Source organism: Bubalus bubalis, chromosome 5 (assembly GCF_019923935.1).
Source record: "Bubalus bubalis isolate 160015118507 breed Murrah chromosome 5, NDDB_SH_1, whole genome shotgun sequence".
NCBI classification, from domain to species: Eukaryota; Metazoa; Chordata; class Mammalia; order Artiodactyla; family Bovidae; genus Bubalus; species Bubalus bubalis.
The window spans coordinates 122,424,860-122,442,068 of NC_059161.1; the positions used below are offsets into that span (position 1 = coordinate 122,424,860).

At 52.0% G+C, this 17,209-nt stretch overlaps 3 protein-coding genes across 17 annotated transcripts; 1 reads left to right on the forward strand and 2 right to left on the reverse strand.

Annotated features, from left to right (window-relative positions):
- Window positions 1-521: 521 nt before the first annotated feature.
- Window positions 522-3,044, reverse strand: LRRN4CL (LRRN4 C-terminal like). The gene is made up of 2 exons (XM_006064543.3): window positions 2,400-3,044; window positions 522-1,874 (listed from the first exon to the last, which is right to left on the reverse strand). The coding sequence occupies exon 2, from the start codon at window positions 1,867-1,869 to the stop codon at window positions 1,168-1,170; it is 702 nt and encodes a 233-aa protein (XP_006064605.3). The 5' UTR covers window positions 1,870-1,874; window positions 2,400-3,044; the 3' UTR covers window positions 522-1,167.
- A 151-nt stretch (window positions 3,045-3,195) lies between these two features.
- Window positions 3,196-15,935, reverse strand: BSCL2 (BSCL2 lipid droplet biogenesis associated, seipin). Of its 15 annotated transcripts, none has more exons than XM_025286537.2 (13): window positions 14,565-14,694; window positions 13,033-13,145; window positions 12,697-12,904; window positions 10,866-11,182; window positions 9,549-9,630; window positions 6,049-6,192; window positions 5,211-5,345; window positions 4,928-5,025; window positions 4,214-4,355; window positions 4,006-4,072; window positions 3,744-3,833; window positions 3,566-3,646; window positions 3,196-3,465 (listed from the first exon to the last, which is right to left on the reverse strand). In XM_025286537.2, exons 3-13 carry the CDS (start codon window positions 12,781-12,783, stop codon window positions 3,296-3,298), a joined length of 1,413 nt encoding a protein of 470 aa, XP_025142322.2. In that variant the 5' UTR covers window positions 12,784-12,904; window positions 13,033-13,145; window positions 14,565-14,694; the 3' UTR covers window positions 3,196-3,295. The 15 variants fall into 15 exon arrangements, with proteins under 15 accessions (XP_025142322.2, XP_025142321.2, XP_025142320.2 ...); XM_025286536.2 differs by lacking the exon at window positions 13,033-13,145 and adding an exon at window positions 14,064-14,185; XM_025286535.2 differs by lacking the exon at window positions 13,033-13,145 and adding an exon at window positions 14,050-14,185.
- On the forward strand, window positions 12,142-14,802 carry GNG3 (G protein subunit gamma 3). Its single transcript, XM_006064541.3, has 4 exons — window positions 12,142-12,296; window positions 13,291-13,510; window positions 13,910-14,009; window positions 14,279-14,802. The coding sequence occupies exons 3-4, from the start codon at window positions 13,911-13,913 to the stop codon at window positions 14,405-14,407; spliced, it is 228 nt and encodes a 75-aa protein (XP_006064603.1). The 5' UTR covers window positions 12,142-12,296; window positions 13,291-13,510; window position 13,910; the 3' UTR covers window positions 14,408-14,802.
- Window positions 15,936-17,209: the final 1,274 nt, after the last annotated feature.

Consider the following 17,209-nt stretch of genomic DNA (forward strand, 5'->3'; position numbering starts at 1 on the left):
TTAAAGATTTAAGAGCAGTAAAAGTGAGGAATAAACTCTGTAGCAACCTAGACTTTTCTACATCCAGCTAATTTAAAAATAAACTCAAGGGACTTCCCTGGTGGTCCCATGGCTAAGATTCTGCCTTCCCAGTGAATGGGCCTGGGTTTCTAAAAAAATTTTTTTTTAATTTATTTACTTATTACTGGCTGGTATGGGTCCTTGATGCTACTCGCAGGCTTTCTCTAGTTTCAGTGTGTGGTGGGGTGGGCGGTGGGGTGGGCTACTCTCTAGTTGTGGTGCTCTGTCCTATGTGGGATCTTACCAGGGATCGAACCCATGTCCCCTGCACTTGCAGGCAGATTCTTATCCACTGTGCTGCCAGCTAAGTCCCAAGGACAGGGAATTGAAAAAGATGATAATAGCTATGTTCTGAAAGTGCAGTCACTCAGTCGTGTCTGACTCTTTGCAACCCCATGGGCTGTAGCTATACTCTAAAATAAAAAGTTTAAACAAAAAGGATCATGACAAATGAAAACATCTTCCTTTTACATTTCCTTTAATGTTATACAACAAACACAGATAATACACAGTAAACACAAATGGGGGGAGGGAAAATCCTTTGTTATTAATATATTTTTATAAGCAAGCTTGTCCCAGACAGCCACTTGGACAATCCTCCTCTTCTCCACCCCATGTCAGTCACTTAGTTCTACCCGACTTAAGACACAGCGGATTGTAACTCAGTGTGCATCCTTACTATCTAAGCAAAAGGCAGCAAGTGAGGTGTGGTCTCTAGCCCCAGGCTCCCATTCCCACAGCAGCTGATTCTCAAAACCTCATGGGAAGCCACCACAGTGACAGGGCCCACACGTGGAACCTGGCTGTAGATTGATTTGTGAGGCCCACGAGCTAAGAACCATTTTTAAATTGTTACATGGTTATGTAAGTACCTACACAATACCTGTGATTTTATCCCCTGGAACCACAAAGCCTAAATTACTATCTGGTCCACTAAGAAAAGATCTTGTCAGCTTTCTCTACTCCTTCTAAACCTCAGCTTTGGAGCAGAGTGGAAAGTTTGGGGGCATGAAGCCACTCAGCAAGGGCCCAGCGCCCGGCCTTCTGTGCCAGCCTCAGTCTGGCCTTCGTGGGCCGTCATCTCCCCCTGGGGAAGCCCGGGCAGCCTCAAAGCCCTGCGTGGCTAGGGCGGCCTCGGCGGGGGCAGCCCCAGCGCTGGCGTAGGCAGAAGTGCCAGACCAGGGCGGAGCAGCTGAGCAGGGCCAGCGCCGAGCCCACGCCCACGGCCGCGTGCAGCAGAGTGAGCGGCCGCGGCGGCACGGTCAGCCGGCCGCAGGGCCCTAAGTTGGGGCCATCGGCGCCGTCGAGGCCCTCCGCCCCGGGCCCGGGAGCGCGGCTCTCTCCCGCGTCGTTGGCGGCCACCACGCAGACGACGTACGTGCCCCCAGGGTTCAGGCCCTTCAGTTCCGCTCGGCGGACCGTCGAGTTGAAGCTGGGCCCCTTCTGCGGAGCCCCGCCGCCTTCCCAAAGCAGCAGCCAGTACTGGTGGACCGGGGAGGAGGGAGCACACCAGTGCACCTCGGCGCGGCCCGTCTCGGCCTCCACGCGCACCTCCCCTAGGCGTGGCGGGTGCGGCGGCTGCAGGGCGCTGGAGAGACCGGGGCACAGGCAGGCTGCCGGGCCGGCCCTCTGCAGCTCCTGGCAGGGCACCTGCAGGTGGCGGCAGTGGTCGTAGTCACAGGGGACGGCCGGTAACGGTGTCTCATCTTGCTCGTCCCCTTCCAAGTCTCCGGCCACCAAGGGCTGCATTCCGGGAACCAGGGAGAAGGTGACAGCAAGGAGCCACAGAAGGCAGGGAGAGTGCGGCATGGAATCTGGAAGGGAAGGTGAAAGAATAAAGGCTCTTCAGCTCCCAGACCCTGCAGGCCCCCCGTCCCTCAACAAAACCTGTAAGCAAAGGGAAACAGGACAGGGAACCGGGAGAACAAGCAAGAGGTGGGAATGACTCCGACACACCCTTGTGTCCATCCAGCTTCTGAACAGCTTATGTGCTTGGTTTTGGGGAAAAGAATGAAATGTGGTCTGAGCCGACAGGGAGAGGTGCGATCAGCAACATGTGAAGTGCTGGAAATAGTTAATGAATAAACAGTGCTGGGGGGAGCTGTGGCGGAGAAGAGAAGGAAATGATTTACACCGCCTGGGTAAGGAAGGTGGAATGGTTACCAGCTGCCACCCAGAGCAACCAGCTAGTCAGCGACACATGTACAAAGCCAGAAAGGAGATGGAAGTTAGGACGGAGAAGAGAGGAACACAGAGGCCCTGGAGCCCTCCCTCCCCACCTGTCGAAGGCCTGGTCCCTCCCTGCCCTCCACACTTCTATCTCACAGGCACCCCCTTACCAGCAGGTAGGCCTTGGTGCGGTGAGTAGCAGGCTGGGGCTCCTAAGAGGTCCCCAAGAACACAGGCTGTGTGGTCACGTTCTGTCAGTGTCTTCAATTTCAATTCTGTTTCGGCCCAAAGCTTTTATACCCCTCGACTGTGATGTCACCACCTGGCCCCCCTTCCCCTGCTCCCCTCCCTGGTGAGTGCCAAGAAGAGGGCCGGTCCCTTCAGAAGGCCTGAGTCACGGGGCCAGGGGTGGGGGAAGCCACATGCAGCAGTTTCAGCTGGAGGTCAGGATGCCTGGGTTCTGAAAGAGCAGTGGAATGTGGAAAGCAGCCAGGGGCTGAGAATCCAAAGGCTGAAGTCATGTGAAGGGGTGAGGAGGGGAGCGAAAGGGACAGGGCCACCTGGCTGGTATCAGAGAGGAAAACAGCTACAGACAGCATGGGGCCTGGGCCACAAAATGCTGTTTCGGTAAAAAAATCATACCACATCCATGGCAGTCATTTCCTGTCTTCTGCCTCCCCACGGATTGAGAAAGGGAGGGGTGCGGAGGCCAGAATGATGTATCCCAGCTTTGCAGCCCCACCCTATGCTATCCCCCTCCCCAGAGGGAGAGGACCGAGTGGGCAGGTTTTCACTCCCTGGACTTCCAGGCTGATGAATGAAAACAGCTGTGCCTAAAATAGTCCAGGGCCTGGAGGTCTTCTGCATCTGTGGCCCCTGACAAGAAAACTTCCTCCAGTCCGGGAGGGGAATGCCTGGGGAACACCAGGTTTTTAAATGACCCTGAATCCACTTCAGAGTCAGGGAGGCAGCTGGCACGAAAATAGTTTATTATTGGGGGAGCCCCAGAGAGAGAAAGGGAGCAGGTGGGAAAGGGCCAGAATGTGGGGACTCGGCCCTACTCGCTTCAGGAGCTGGAGCAGATGGGGCGCTGTCGGACAGAGCCCGCAGAGGGCTCTGAGCTGCCCACGGTCTCTGGGGCAGGGGCAGAGCCAGAGGCAGCCAGGTTGGCCTCCGTCAGCAGAGCTGCATCTTCCCAGGAGCCTGAACCTGGGCCAGGGGAGAGAAAATCAAATCCTAAAGGGGAAATTCCAGACCAGGGGTCCCTGCCCCCGCCCAAGGTAGCCTCCGCCCTGCCCACATGCCCCCTGGGGTCCTGCCGCACAGGGTCCCTCACCATCACTGGCCTCGGGCTCCAGCTCCTCCTCGCCACTCAGGGGCTGTTGATCTGTTTTCTCCTCCTCAGACAGCTGGCCTTCTGCAGCCCCAGGGGGGAAGGCAGAGGTCAGTCTGGAGGAGGCTGAAGGGGAGGACTCAGGAGGAGTCAGGAAGGGGGTTGGGCAGCTGCACTGTACCTGTCCTGGAGGGATCCGCATGGCTCTCACCGTCCTCTGTAACAGGTGACAGCTGGGGGGTCTCCTCCTGGCCTTGGGGCCCTGTGCCTCCAAAGGGGGTAGAGGACAGAGCAGGACTAGGGTGGCTGTGCCTGGATGGCAGTGCCAACTTCACCCCAATCCGCCTTTCTCTTGACCTTTAGCTTAGTAGGTGAGCACCTAAAGCCTCATTCTGGATGGCACAGGAGCCCCCCCTCTCCCAGCCCCCAGCCATCACCTCTACCTGGCTGAGGGGCAGAGACCTTTCGCTGGACGTCCTTGCGGGAACGTTTTCGGTTTCGGATGTTTACCTGTGGAGGGGAAACTCCTGAGCAGCAAGGACTGCCTTCCCTCACCAGAGTGACTGGGCCCTTCCGCCCCAGCCCCCAACATGCCCCGGCCCACTCCCCAAAGAAGAACCATGAAAGGGAGAGGAAGGGGTCCTTTGAGACCTGCAAAGAGAGGCGCTGTCGGGGCCAGATGCCCCCCCACACCCACTGCATGTAGCTGAAGAGCACAATGACGCTGAGGAAGGTGAAGTTGCTGGCGACACCAACGAAGGCGCAGGTCATCGGGAAGTTGTACAGCAGGTACCTGAGGCAGGGAGTAGGCAGGAGGGGAGTAGCAGCTACCAGGGAGTGCCAGCCTTCTCATTTCCCAGAAGTAATTTCTAGGGCAATTCACCAGAGCTTGGCAAGAGCTGGTCTCCACCCTCTGCCTCCCACCCACTGAGCCAGTGGTTCAAGACAGCATTTCTCCACTCTGACTGCACATGATCTCCCCCTGGGGTGCTTTCAGAAAGTCTGATGGCTGGGGACTTCCCTATCTAAGGTCCAATGGCTAATACTCCACTCCCAAAGCAGGGGGCCTGGGTTCGATCCCTGGTCAGGGAACGAGATCCCACAAGCTGCAACTGAAAGCTGCCACAGCCAAATAAATAAATGCTAAAAAAAGAGTCTGGCAGCCAAATATGACCGTAACAAATCCTAGTCTTGAGGGTGGGGCCCAGGCATCGGTATTTTTCTAAAAGTTCCCCAGGCTCCTGATATGTGATGTGCAGCCAGGGCTGAGAACCTGTAGCCCAGGTAAAATCTGTCACCTCTGCTTAGCACCCTCTTAAGGACAGCCCCAGGAGAGCTGCCCAGCCCACGTGGGCACTGCCTCACCTGAGCCCAGTGAAGTGGGCGTGGATGCGGAGGTAGGCTCCGTACATCTGGATGCGCTTGCTGTGGATCTCGATAATGGCTCCGGTGGTCGGCACGTACTGCGGGCAGGGGGGTGGTGGCGGCGGCACATCAGGCCAGGACCCTGCTGTCACTCGTACCAGCCCAGTCTGAGGCCTGCTTCCAGCCTCCACCGCGGTCCCTCCTGCCCAAGCCCGGAAGCTCCTCGGGTAAAATCCTGGGCTTGTGGGGAGGGCTGTCTCCTGTCCTCCTCTCCTCTCCTTACCGAGTTCTCTCTGTATTCTGGGTATAGCTCCACCTCCAAGAGCTGCTTCTGCTCCGCAAAGCCAAACAGCAGGAGGCTCGAGAAGACCAGCGTGTCGAGCATCTGGAGCAGGCTTGAGCGGTAATGTAGCATCACCTGCCAGGGCCAGGGAAGAGAGGCTGGGGACGGGCGCTCACCCTCAAAACCACTCCTGAACAGGGAGTAGAGGCTGGGCATGGGTGCCTACCCTCAAAACCACCCCTGAGCAGGGTATGAAGGCGGATTCTTCCTTAGGTCCCCTAGTCCCTTTCACTTCCTACCACGCCCCACGTCTCAACCCCCTCATTGCAAAAGTTTGAAGGCATCCCTGCCCTGCCCTTCCCAACCATGTCTCTATTCCAATACAACAAAGTCTCCTCTTCTAAGAAAGCCTCCCAGGTGAAGCCCCACACCATCTGTCATCTACCTTTCCCCAGAATGGTTCTATAACCTAGACCAGTGTACCATCTATTCTGGTACACTGGAACTAGTACACGTGCCAGTGTACCATCTGAGGCTTTCTTCTCCCACGTGGACATTCAGGAATTTGCTTCATGAGACGGTTCTGTTGACAATTAAGAACGGAGTCTGGTCTGTCTGGCTCCAAAAAAGCCCGTTTTCAGGGCGGCTCCACTCAAAGATGGATGTGCTCATCGGATGTCTGGCGGCAGGAGGGGGCGCTTATCTGGTAACCTGACACCTCTTGCTATGCTGTGTCTGTGTCTCAGACCTCAGAATGTTTTCTCCTTAAGCCCCACCCAGATACTCTGACATCTGTTATCGTTCTCCACAACCTCCTGGACAGGCCATGGACACTCACGGAGCGTGAAGAGGTGGAGATGATTCGGCCGCCTCTGGTGTAGCATGAGATGGTGACCAAGAACATGCCCAAATCTTGATTCACAGGAGACTCTGGCAGCTCAAGTTCTAAGGTAACGCGGTACGGCTGTCCATACATCAGTACCTGCCCAAGGTGGACAGCATCTCTTTCAAAAAAAATTTTTTAATTGCACTGTCCCTGTCCCACCTCCCAGCTACCCTTCCAAATATGATTCCCTCCGCTATCAAAACAGGCCTCTCAAATCTCCCTCTTCCCAAGAACCTGCTGCCCCCTTCTGGTAGCTGGATCCCTCCCACTTCTGAGGTCCTCAGTATCTACACTCCTGAATCACTCTGTTCGAGAAAAGTTGTGTCACATTTCTTTTCCAAAAGTGAACCGTCATGTTGCTAACTGGGCCATCTGTGACTCAGGCCTCTTTGTCCCCATGAGGCCATCCCCTCAGGCCCAGCCTGCCTTCACTTAAATTACTAATTAGCAGAGTGCCGGAAGCACTCACCATTTCCCTAGCCAGCTCTCCCACAGTAACTCTGTCCTTCTGGGTCCCTTACCTTGGTCCTCTTGGTAGAACCCTGAGACACAATGGGAAGGCATCTTCACTGGAATTAACCTCAAAAGATTAAAGATTTGCCACCAAACATACCCTAGTTATTCCTGACCATTCCTATACTCCTCTAATCCTATATTAGACTATGCTTATCCTGTGCATGACCCCCTCAGGGTGATCCACAAGGATTCCAAGGGTGATGGTAAAGCTTTTGGTTTTAACCAAAGAGGGAATGGATTAAAAAAAAAATTTTTTTTTGAAAAAAAGAGTACCCTAACCCTAATAGTGAGGGCTTCCCTGATGGATCAGATGGTAAAGAATCTGCCAACCGAGGCTCGATCCCTGGGTTGGGAAGATCCCCTGGAGAAGGGCATGGCAACCCACTCCAGTATTTGTGCCTGAAGAATCCCATGGACAGAGGAACCTGGTGGGCTACAGTCTACAGGGTTCCATAGGGTTGGACAAGACTGAAGTAACTTAGCACAAATGCACACAACCCTAATAGTGAAACATCTAGACTTATTGCTGTGAAGGTACTTTGAGCATTTTATCCCTAGAGTAACAGGTGAAAATCCACTGATCAAAATCTTTCTTTATATACATTCTTATTTTCAGTCTGAATTATTATTTTTTACCTTTTTGTTGTTCGTTTCTTTGACCACACTGTGAAGCATATGGGATCTTAGTTCCCCGACCAGGGATTGAACCCGCACCCCTTGCATTGGAAGTGCAGAGTCTTAACCCCTAAACCACCAGGGAAGTCCCTTCAGTCTGAATTGTCTTGAAAAAAATGGATCCCATGAGAGTCCTATCCCCATGTAGAGGTCAGGTGAATCTAAGCTGGTTGCTTCACTAAATTCTTTGAAACACTGAAACAGGTAGTTCTCTGGGTGAGCAGGAAGGACATGGGGAGTGACTGCTAGGTAGTGGGTATGAGTTTTTTTTTGGGGGGTGATGAAAATGTCCTCAAATTGATTATGGTGATGGTTGCTCAGCTCTGAATATATTAAAAATGACTGAACTGTACATTTTGAATGGGTGGCTTGTATACTATTCAAATTATATAGCAATAAAGATTTTTATGTATTTATTTAGAGTTGGCATCACCAAATCAATGGACATGAGTCTGAGTAAACTCCAGGAGTTGGTGATGGACAGGGAGGCCTGGCGTGCAGCAGTCCATGGGGTTGCAAAGAGTTGGACATGACTGAGCGACTGAACTGAACTGATATATATATATATATTTTTTTCTTTTTAAGCCAGTAATTATGTCATCTCCTCCAAGGGGATCCAAAAATCGCTAATACCAGAATCTTGTGAAGGACTTCTGCTTTTACTCACATTTGTCTGCCTGACAGAAAACTCTCCTCCATTCCCACTTTGAGCCTCACCATCACCATAGTCTCCAGAAGACCTAATTCTTCACAAATTCTTCTGAAATGCAGGAACTGAATCTTTGCTACTTAATGCAATGTAGAGATTTCCGTCAATCCTGTCAGCTCTTTGAAGCAGGACAAAATCTACTTCTAAACAAGCTGTTACCCACAAAACAGACCCATTATTTCACTCACTCATTCAAAAATGTTCACCAGAAATCAATGAAATGGTCAACCTGCTTTACTTATTGGGGAACTTGGGCCTCACCCTTCATCCTTCCATTCCTTCCTCATCCAGCAGCCTGGTACCCGATGGTTTTAGGCTCCCTGTGTCACCAACCATTATGATCTACAACAGGAAGCCACACAGCAGCATGCACCGTCCCAGGTGTAGATGTACTGTGGCCTTGTTTCTACTCCCCTCTCAATATATTCCATTTATTATTATTATTGAGCCATAAAAACAGATTGAACCAATGTTTTCACAGAATATTCTATAGTACTCTCCACATTACTTTCCTGAGTAGCAGAACTAAACAGATAATCCTCTGTCTCACAGTGCCCAACACTCCACTCCACCACTTTCTTTTTTGACCATGCTATGCAACTTGCAGGATCTTAGTTCCTGAACCAGAATTGAACCAGAACCCTCGGCAGTGAAAGTACGGAGTCCTAACCACTGCATTGCCAGGAAATTCTCCACTTCACCACTTTGAAATCCCCATTTGGGATCCACTCATCCCACCTGGTAAGCTTTCTGGATAGTGGTACTCTGGTGGTCCACTGGAAGGTATCACAAGATACACAGTCTTCCGGGTTATTTGCATTGTCAACCCCAAGGGGTCCAAAACTCTATAGCTTACATTCCTCCCTTCAGAATGACCATTTATTTCTATCCTCCATATTTTCTATCTTCAGGTCAGTATCCTCCCAAGCACAATTTTTTAAAAATCATTTTCAAATGATTTTTAAACTTTTAGTCTGACCACTGATTATTTCTCATTATGCTGCTGACAAGTCAAAATCCTCTGGTGACCAGAAACACTGTTGATCCTCCAAAGTCCTTCTGAAGTGTTCTGGGATCCTACCCTTCTGCAGAGCTTCCACCAACTTGCCTAATAAAGGATGCATTCCCACTTTGCATTTCCCAGGGCTTTCAGGTTTATTGAAGATATACTGGCATTTGGCCAGTCCTCTGGCACGGTACCCTTCGTAATGGAAGGTTACGTATATCTCTCAGTTGTGTCATAATTAATAACACACTTTCAAAACTCTTGGGTGGATTCTATCCTAGTTCAGTGAGATAGCTGGTTTCTTTAAGTTCATTTAGATCTAAAACACCCCTTATCTAGCAGATATGGCCTGGCTGAAACAATTTAAGGAGGAAAGAATAACCCATTCAATTCATTTGGACTTCAATTTTTCTTTAACCTACCTTTCCTTGAAAGCTTTCCTTTCAGTCTCTTTTACTCAGTCCCTGGTACCTAGGTCTTTCCCAAGTGTTCTTGTTTCAAGTCATCAAAGCGCTAATGAAACCTCTGTTCAGCTCCCATACTCACCCGATCACGTCCACCCTTAGCCAGTGTGACATTGGCAACAGGGAAGGAGCAGAGTAAGGAGGTGGAGGATTCGCAGTCCGTCCTAAATGAGAATAAGGATGATATTCTGCTAAGTTATAGTCTGTCTTACTTATCCACACAGCTCCTGGGCCCCTGGGACTCCCTTTCCCGTCCCCCATCCTTTCTTCCAGAACAGGCATCCTTCTCTGTTATAGAGAGACAGAGAAGAAGTGCAGCCAGGAGATTCAAGACACTAGAATGAGTCTTTTAAATTCTCTTCCTGCTACTTGTGTTTATTTCTTCTCATGAAGGTAGACATTCTTAAATGGGAACCTATGGACACTTACTTGACTAGTTTCAGACTTAAGTGTTTCTAAAGACTTACTTGGGAAGCTGATAAAAATGCAGATTCCTAAAAAAATAAAACAGATTCCTGGGTACCACCCCTTTAGATTCTGATTCCAGAGTTCTGATCTGGGCCCTAGTTCAAGAAAATTCCTCCAAAGGGACCCACAGATGATCTTTACTCTTAAACCCTTTACTCACAAACCCTTCCAATTGTAGGCAAAATTGCATGTATCAATAAGTAGGTTCTTATGACATGAAGGGCCATAGCTTTCATGAGATCCATGCCTCCTAAAAATTTAAGCAGCTATGCCTTAGAAATTATGGCTCATGACCAGGGATTCAGGACATGGAAAGAAAAAGAAAACAACTTTGGACCATTGTTAATAGCAACTCTTGATTGGTCCTGTAGTCATTTTTAAAAGAAGGGGAGAAAATTTGGCAGGATCTGTAAAATGGGAAGGAACTGAGGACTCAGATAAGTAGGACTCTCAGAGTTTATGAACCCAGACACCTTGTTGTTTTCATAAGCTCTATTACAGCAGACAAACAGGAGTGGGAAGAAATAATGTGAAAGGCAAATACCGCTTTCCTCATATCTTCTCTACTGAAGGCCAGATTAGTTCTGAGATGACTTAAGAGGTTGGGTTAGCTCAAAAGTCTACAGTAGCCCTGAGAGAGGTCTGATCCAGCCTAAATTGAACTGACCCTCATAATGACAGTCTAGGAGAGGGCTTTTTTTGTGTTTGTTTTTTTTTTTTAAACCAGATTTCAGTTAACCAGAGACAGGACTAGGACCCTAGAGCCCTACCAGCCCAGACCTGCCCCAACCTTGGGCTATAAATCAATATAAGTGCACTAGGCTCAAGTGTCCTCGTATGTAAATAAGAGGGTTGTCCTCAACAAGTGCCAACGGTGCTCGCAACAATTCTCTCACAGGATTCCTCTACTTTGATAGAAGACCCTTCTCACCTGTAGTGGAAATGCACGGGGCTGAGGTGGCTGACTGTCGGCATATAAGAATAGTAGAAGGAGCCATAGAGGAAGACAGACACCCAGAGCAGGAGAAGGATGGTACAGAAGAACACTCCAAACTGCAGTAGCAGCTTGCGGGCACGGCCTGCCATGACGTGGCCCATCTCCTGGGCCCACAGTAAGGCAGGTACTGGTGGGTCATTGACCATGACAGGGAGTGCAGGGGGTCTGGCCCCGGGTTCAGGCTTTGGGTTCCTAGGTGCTTTGCCACCTGGACGCCACTCCTGGCCATGGGACGAAGCAGCTGGTGGTTCCTGGAAAAAGACGGAGAAGGGGAAAGAATGGCTTGTTTCACGCGGGAGGTGAAGACAAAAAGGACACGCTGACCAGAAAGGCTTTGAGGAACCAGAGACAGCAAGACATAGCAAAGCCTTTGTTTCATATGGCTTTTCTCCAACTGATTGTGTTTCTCAGCCAATTATCCCTTCCCTTCCTCCACCGAGCTTTCTCACCACCCCCCTGTGCTAGAGTTCCTCAGCTGAACCCATCCTCGGGTCACCTGATTCTAGGACAGGCCACTTTGATGGTCATTCATAGAAACATATTACATACAGAGGATGAACGCCTTAAAATTCTTCTAAGGCGGACTTATGCACACGATTCCACACTGCGAGGTGGCTGCACGGACAGTTCGCGACCTGCCTAAGGTCGCACAGCTGGACTCAAAGCCAGCAACCTCACCGCAGCCACTACTGCTTCCCAAGTTGCTTCTCTCCTCCTGGAGCTGCGCTCGCTCCCAGACAAGACCTCGCCCCACGCCGGACAGGGTGTCCTGCGGCCAACGGCCGCTCCCCGCCAGACCCCTCCGGTTCGGTGACGGGCACTGCGCCCGGAGCCCCCACGCAACCGTACCACCATAGAAACCATCCAGCCCGCAGCGGCAGCTCCGCAGACTCACCAGCCACGCGCGCTGCCAGGGCAACGGCGAGAAGGCTCTTCCGCCTCCCAGGGAAGTCCCGCCCCCTTCCGCCGGCCGCCTCTGTTAGCGCAAGGGAGCGGGGTTCGTCCGGGGCGGGGCCCAGCGCAGGGGGCGGGGCCTTCTAGGAGGCCAGGTTCCCACCTCCAAGCGCCGGCTCTCTCCCTCCCCATGGTCCGTTGCCCCCTCCCCTTTTGGTAACCCAAACCAAAGCGGATAGGCATCTCCCTCTAGGCTCCAAGATATGCTCCAGGAAATGCTATGAGTCAGCAGCATCCCTCCCAGCCAGCCCCTCGAGGCCGCAATCGCGGCACTCCGCCTACACCTTCATTATCATTTAACCCCAAAAGAGGGGAGAGGCGGGCGTCCAACAGGAGCTGATTTTTATTGCGCACATCTCCTTGGGCTTCCAAGGCAGAGAGCATTCACCCCGGGAACGTTGCAATCTGCAGGTACCTGGGAATTTTGCGTGATGCCCCGGCGGGCTGGCTGGCACCTACTGACAAGAGTGGTAGCATTTCAGGCCCGTGACTTGTCTCCAGCTTTAAAGACGCGTCATCGACCTCCTCCGACCCTAACCAGACTTTTTCTCTGAGTTCCCACAGCGCATTATCTAGACTAGGTCTTGGTGGGTGGCACTTTCTATTTTGTATATGTCTATTCACCCCAAACAAGATTCCTCAGAGGGCAGGGTCAGTGTTGCGCACATCTTTGCACTCCCCACAGCACCACGCACAACGCTGCAGACGTAAGAGGCAATCTCTCAAACCAACACACACACACACACACACACACACACACGCATCCAGTAAGCCCATCTATTTCCAGAAACACCCACCGACTCTCCCCTACCTCTTCTTTGTCGGATTCTTTGATCTGGTCTCTGCATGCCTCTTTTTCCCCAGCTTCTTCTCTTTGGTCTGCCATTTCTTCAGACATCCTTTCTGATGGACCTTGCTGCCCTTGGATTTTCCACTTGTAGCTAGAACGTTAAGTGGTGATCTAGAAGCTGAAACCTGTAGCTCATCACATTTTCCTGGATATGGGGAATGGAGGGTCCCTGGAAGAGAAACGAAGATTCAGGTGCTAAATGCTGTGTCAGAGTAGAGGGAGGAGGGATGGAGGGGGCGACTGGCCAGCTGATGTCAGAATTTCAAATGAGCAGGGTCTCACGCAGTCTGTACTGACTTCACTGCAGGGGCTGTCACAGGTCCAGACCACCACATTTGAGGGGGGTGTCTGCCTGGGGCTCAGCTACTTCCAGCTCCTTTGGGGAGGGCTCTAGCCCAGACTCTGGATGCCTGCAATGGGGAAGGGCAGGCAGTGAGACATTAACAGTGGGGGTGTGCACAGGGGCTGCAGGCAGCAGCCAGGCTCCCCCACTGGCCAGACAGTTGGTATATGCCAGGATCTGAGCTGCTCCTTCTAGCATCCTTCATCCTTCAGGTATCAGCTAGTGCTGGAGCTGCAGAAACAGGGACCAGCCCTCCACTGGCCTCTGACCTGACCCTCTCCAGTGGCCTTCTCTGTATTAGCTGCTTCTGCTGCTGCGTCAGATACTCTCAGCTGCAACTCCCTGCAAGGTGGGGGCACCCATCTCAGGCAGAAGGTTTTGGTGCACCCCACTGATCAGATTCCCCAGGACTGTCGCTGCCTGTGGCCTCAGGTGAGTAGGGAGCATCCAGCTTGTCTCCCTTTGGGGCTCAAGGGGGCAGGTGGGGGTTATGTGCCCTCCTCATTAGGGCGGGGCTCTTTGTAGTTGTGGTTTTCAGAGCTGGGAACACATAGCTTGAGGGCTGTAAAGCCTGCAGTCATCCATATGTTTAATGATCTGAAGCCCAGCCCTTGTAGGAGTTTGGGAGCATCTCACTTCACTTCTCTATTTCCTTAGCTGAGGAACTGGGAGATGGGAAAGGCCAGGGAGGTTGGGGATAAGAGAGGGGTAAAATATTAGGGCATATGACCCAGCCTTGCAATGGTTGATGAGGCGTAATGGGGGAAGGGGACCTTCAGCTGAGATTGTGCAGGGCCCCCTAGCACGCTCTGAGCTGTCTCTTTCCTCCAGGATGAAAGGGGAGACCCCTGTGAACAGCACTATGAGTATTGGGCAAGCCCGCAAGATGGTGGAACAGCTTAAGATTGAAGCCAGCTTGTGCCGGATAAAGGTGGGTGGGGCCCTGGATCCCATTAGTTGGAAGGCTGTACCTAGGTACCCAAACCTGAGGCTAAGAGAGGCTTTCTTTCACTGACTCCTTGAGATCATGGAAGGAGTCTTGGCGTCTGTAAGGAAAGCTGGCTCCAGGTCTCTGTGGGTGCTGAGGGAAGACTGTCTTACGGAGTCCTAAAGATGGCAAAAGATAATCTATTTGGGGAAGGAGGCTGCAGCCCCCTTTGGGATTTCTGGCTAACAATTCCCCTCCTGGCTGTGCCCCAGGTGTCCAAGGCAGCAGCAGACCTGATGACTTATTGTGATGCCCACGCCTGTGAGGATCCCCTCATCACCCCTGTGCCCACTTCGGAGAACCCTTTCCGGGAGAAGAAATTCTTCTGTGCTCTCCTCTGAGCTGCCCTGTTCCTCTTCACAACTCTTCACCTTTCCCTCTCCCGGGCCCTTCCTTATTTATGTCAGTAACTGTCGTGAGCCCCCGAGGATTCCTGCATCCCACCCCTGGCCCTTGCCCAACCCTGTGAGCTTATCTGAAGCCCAAGCCCTCCCTCACCTGTCTGCTGACTCCATTTCCTCGCCCACTGTGGCAGACCCAAAGCACCCTGTGACTCGGGGCACCCGTAGCTCCACCCACAGAAGGGCTGTCAGACTCCGTCAGCGTCCCGCCGGCTTCCCTCTGTGACCTGCTCAGACAATGGAGAGAGGGATGGGCTGGGTGCTTGCTCTCAGTCTCACCTTGGAGCTATTGGGAGGCTAAAGCCATGTGAAGAATAAAGTCATCCAGAGTCTCAGAGGACAGCTCCTGTGTTACCGTTCTTGGGGGGAGAGGCTCATCAGTCAATAGATTTGGTGGTGGGTGCGACAGGTAGAAAAGCTTGCCATAACCAGGGAACAGGGCCAGTCAAAGCGCGTTAGACCTTCTCTAGGATCAGAGATCCGTCGGGTTAGAGGGGATGGAGAGCAAAAGGGTCTCAAGGGGAAGAATTGTTACAAACAGGCACTCAGAGGCTACAGAGAGCACTCCTACACGTACGCAAGAACGCAATGAAGACAAATGAAAAAGAAAACAGACCGAACCGGGTGAACTTAGGAAGGGATTCCCGAGGGAAGTCGAAGACAGGAGGTACCCAGCAAGAGGGGAGGAGCTCAGTTCCAGTTCCTGAGGAGGGGCCGGTTTTACTTCTAAGATGGCTGCGCCCACAGCAGGCCCCCTCCAAGATGGCCGCCGCCATGGGGCCCGCGCCAATATGGCGGTCGCACGTCACAGCGTTGCAGCGTACAGGGCTTCTCCGCTGGGCCCATACTTAAAATGGCGGCCCCAGGCATCCAGCGGTCTCAATATGGTCCCTTCCGTGCTCATCTGTCTCAAAATGGCTGCCTGTGTCCGCGCCAACTCGATACCCACTTCTCCCCAACCCGGAGGCTGGACGCCGACGTCCACCCGATCCGGGTGAAGGCACACGGGCGGCTATAACCAAGGATCTTGGGACAAGGGAACCTCAGCAAGCACGCCGATATAGTAGGCGCCGGTCGCGTGCATCTTATGAGGATCTAGGTCCCTACAGCTTGCCTAATGGAAACTGCTTCGGAGCGGAAACACAAGTGTGACGACAATTGCCGCACCGTTCGGCTTGGGGGTGCTGTTCCTTGGTTGGTTCTCGTTCTCCCTAGGAGTTGGATAAGCCCTAAGTTGTTCAGTTTTGGCTTCCTGGTAGAACTGGGGCTTGCTATTCTCCCACTTCCTATTCAGGCCCATTCTGTCACATCCGCTAGGATTAATGTCCCCGCCCCTGGTTCGCTTACCACCCCTCGTAGTGGTCCAGCCAGCAAGCTGCCCGGTCAGAGGCTTGTCTCACGAGCGCCTCCTGGGCTCAGCCTTGGCAGAGGCTTATAAAGCCCCAGAATACTTCTTTTCTAGCAGCCTTTTCCTTCCAAGGGAAGGAAAGACATACGGAGGTGGGACCAAGGCCAAGGCAGAGAAGGTAGTAGTCTCAGGATGTCTGCTCCTCGTGGATTAAGATTCCCCACCCCCCATTCAGGAATACATCCTTTCCGGGGGGAAGCCTAGATCAGCTCATGCTGTGTCCTGGGATACACTTAGGGGTAGGAGCTGCTTTGCAGTAGGCGTGGGTGACCTATATTAGAGAAAGCATATCACCCCCAGCTTCCTCACACTGTCACACAGAAGACAAGCACGGGGAGAATAGAGAGGAAACCAAGGGAATAACTTAGATTCCTGTGCATGTCTCCAGAGTCTACAGGGCTACCCGGTGAACTTGGGGAACTGCTGCTGAATTCCTGATCCCTAATAGGCCCTGGAGATATTTAATTCCCTCATCCTAGAGCGGAAGAAACGAGAAAGTAACCTGGTCTCCCTCCTGAAGTGGGGACCTACCCAGATTCTGTTCTGGAACCTGTTTAGTTCTTGTGCTGTGCTTAGTCGCTCAGTCGTGTCCGACTCTTTGTGACTCCATGGACTGTAGCCCACCAGGCCCCTCTGTCCATGGAGATTCTCCAGGCAAGAATATTGGAGTCTCCATGGACTGTAGCCCACCAGGCCCCTCTGTCCATGGAGATTCTCCAGGCAAGAATATTGGAGTCTCCATGGACTGTAGCCCACCAGGCCCCTCTGTCCATGGAGATTCTCCAGGCAAGAATATTGGAGTCTCCATGGACTGTAGCCCACCAGGCCCCTCTGTCCATGGAGATTCTCCAGGCAAGAATATTGGAGTCTCCATGGACTGTAGCCCACCAGGCCCCTCTGTCCATGGAGATTCTCCAGGCAAGAATATTGGAGTGGGTTGCCATTCCCTCTTCTAAGCGATCTCCCTAACCCAGGGATAGAACCCAGGTCTGCTGCATTGCAGGCGGATTCTTTATCATCTGAGCCACCAGGGAATCCCGCTTAGTTCTTAGTGCCTGTTGAAAACTCCTCGAAGGATCAAGTTTTTTTTAATTTCTGCATCCTGTCAGTGTCTGGCATATAGCAGGCATTTAAATATCTAACAAAATGGCAAGCAGGGCATAAAACAATCTTTCTCTTTTCCTGTTATCACAGTGTTGGGCAAATTCCAGAAGAGTAAGTGAAAATTTCCACATCTGCTCACACTTCATAAAAAATCAGGAGTACTAAAAAAATGTACGTGATGTTTGTTTGTTGTTGTTTTTTAAAAGCAGCCTATGCTCAGTTCTACATAC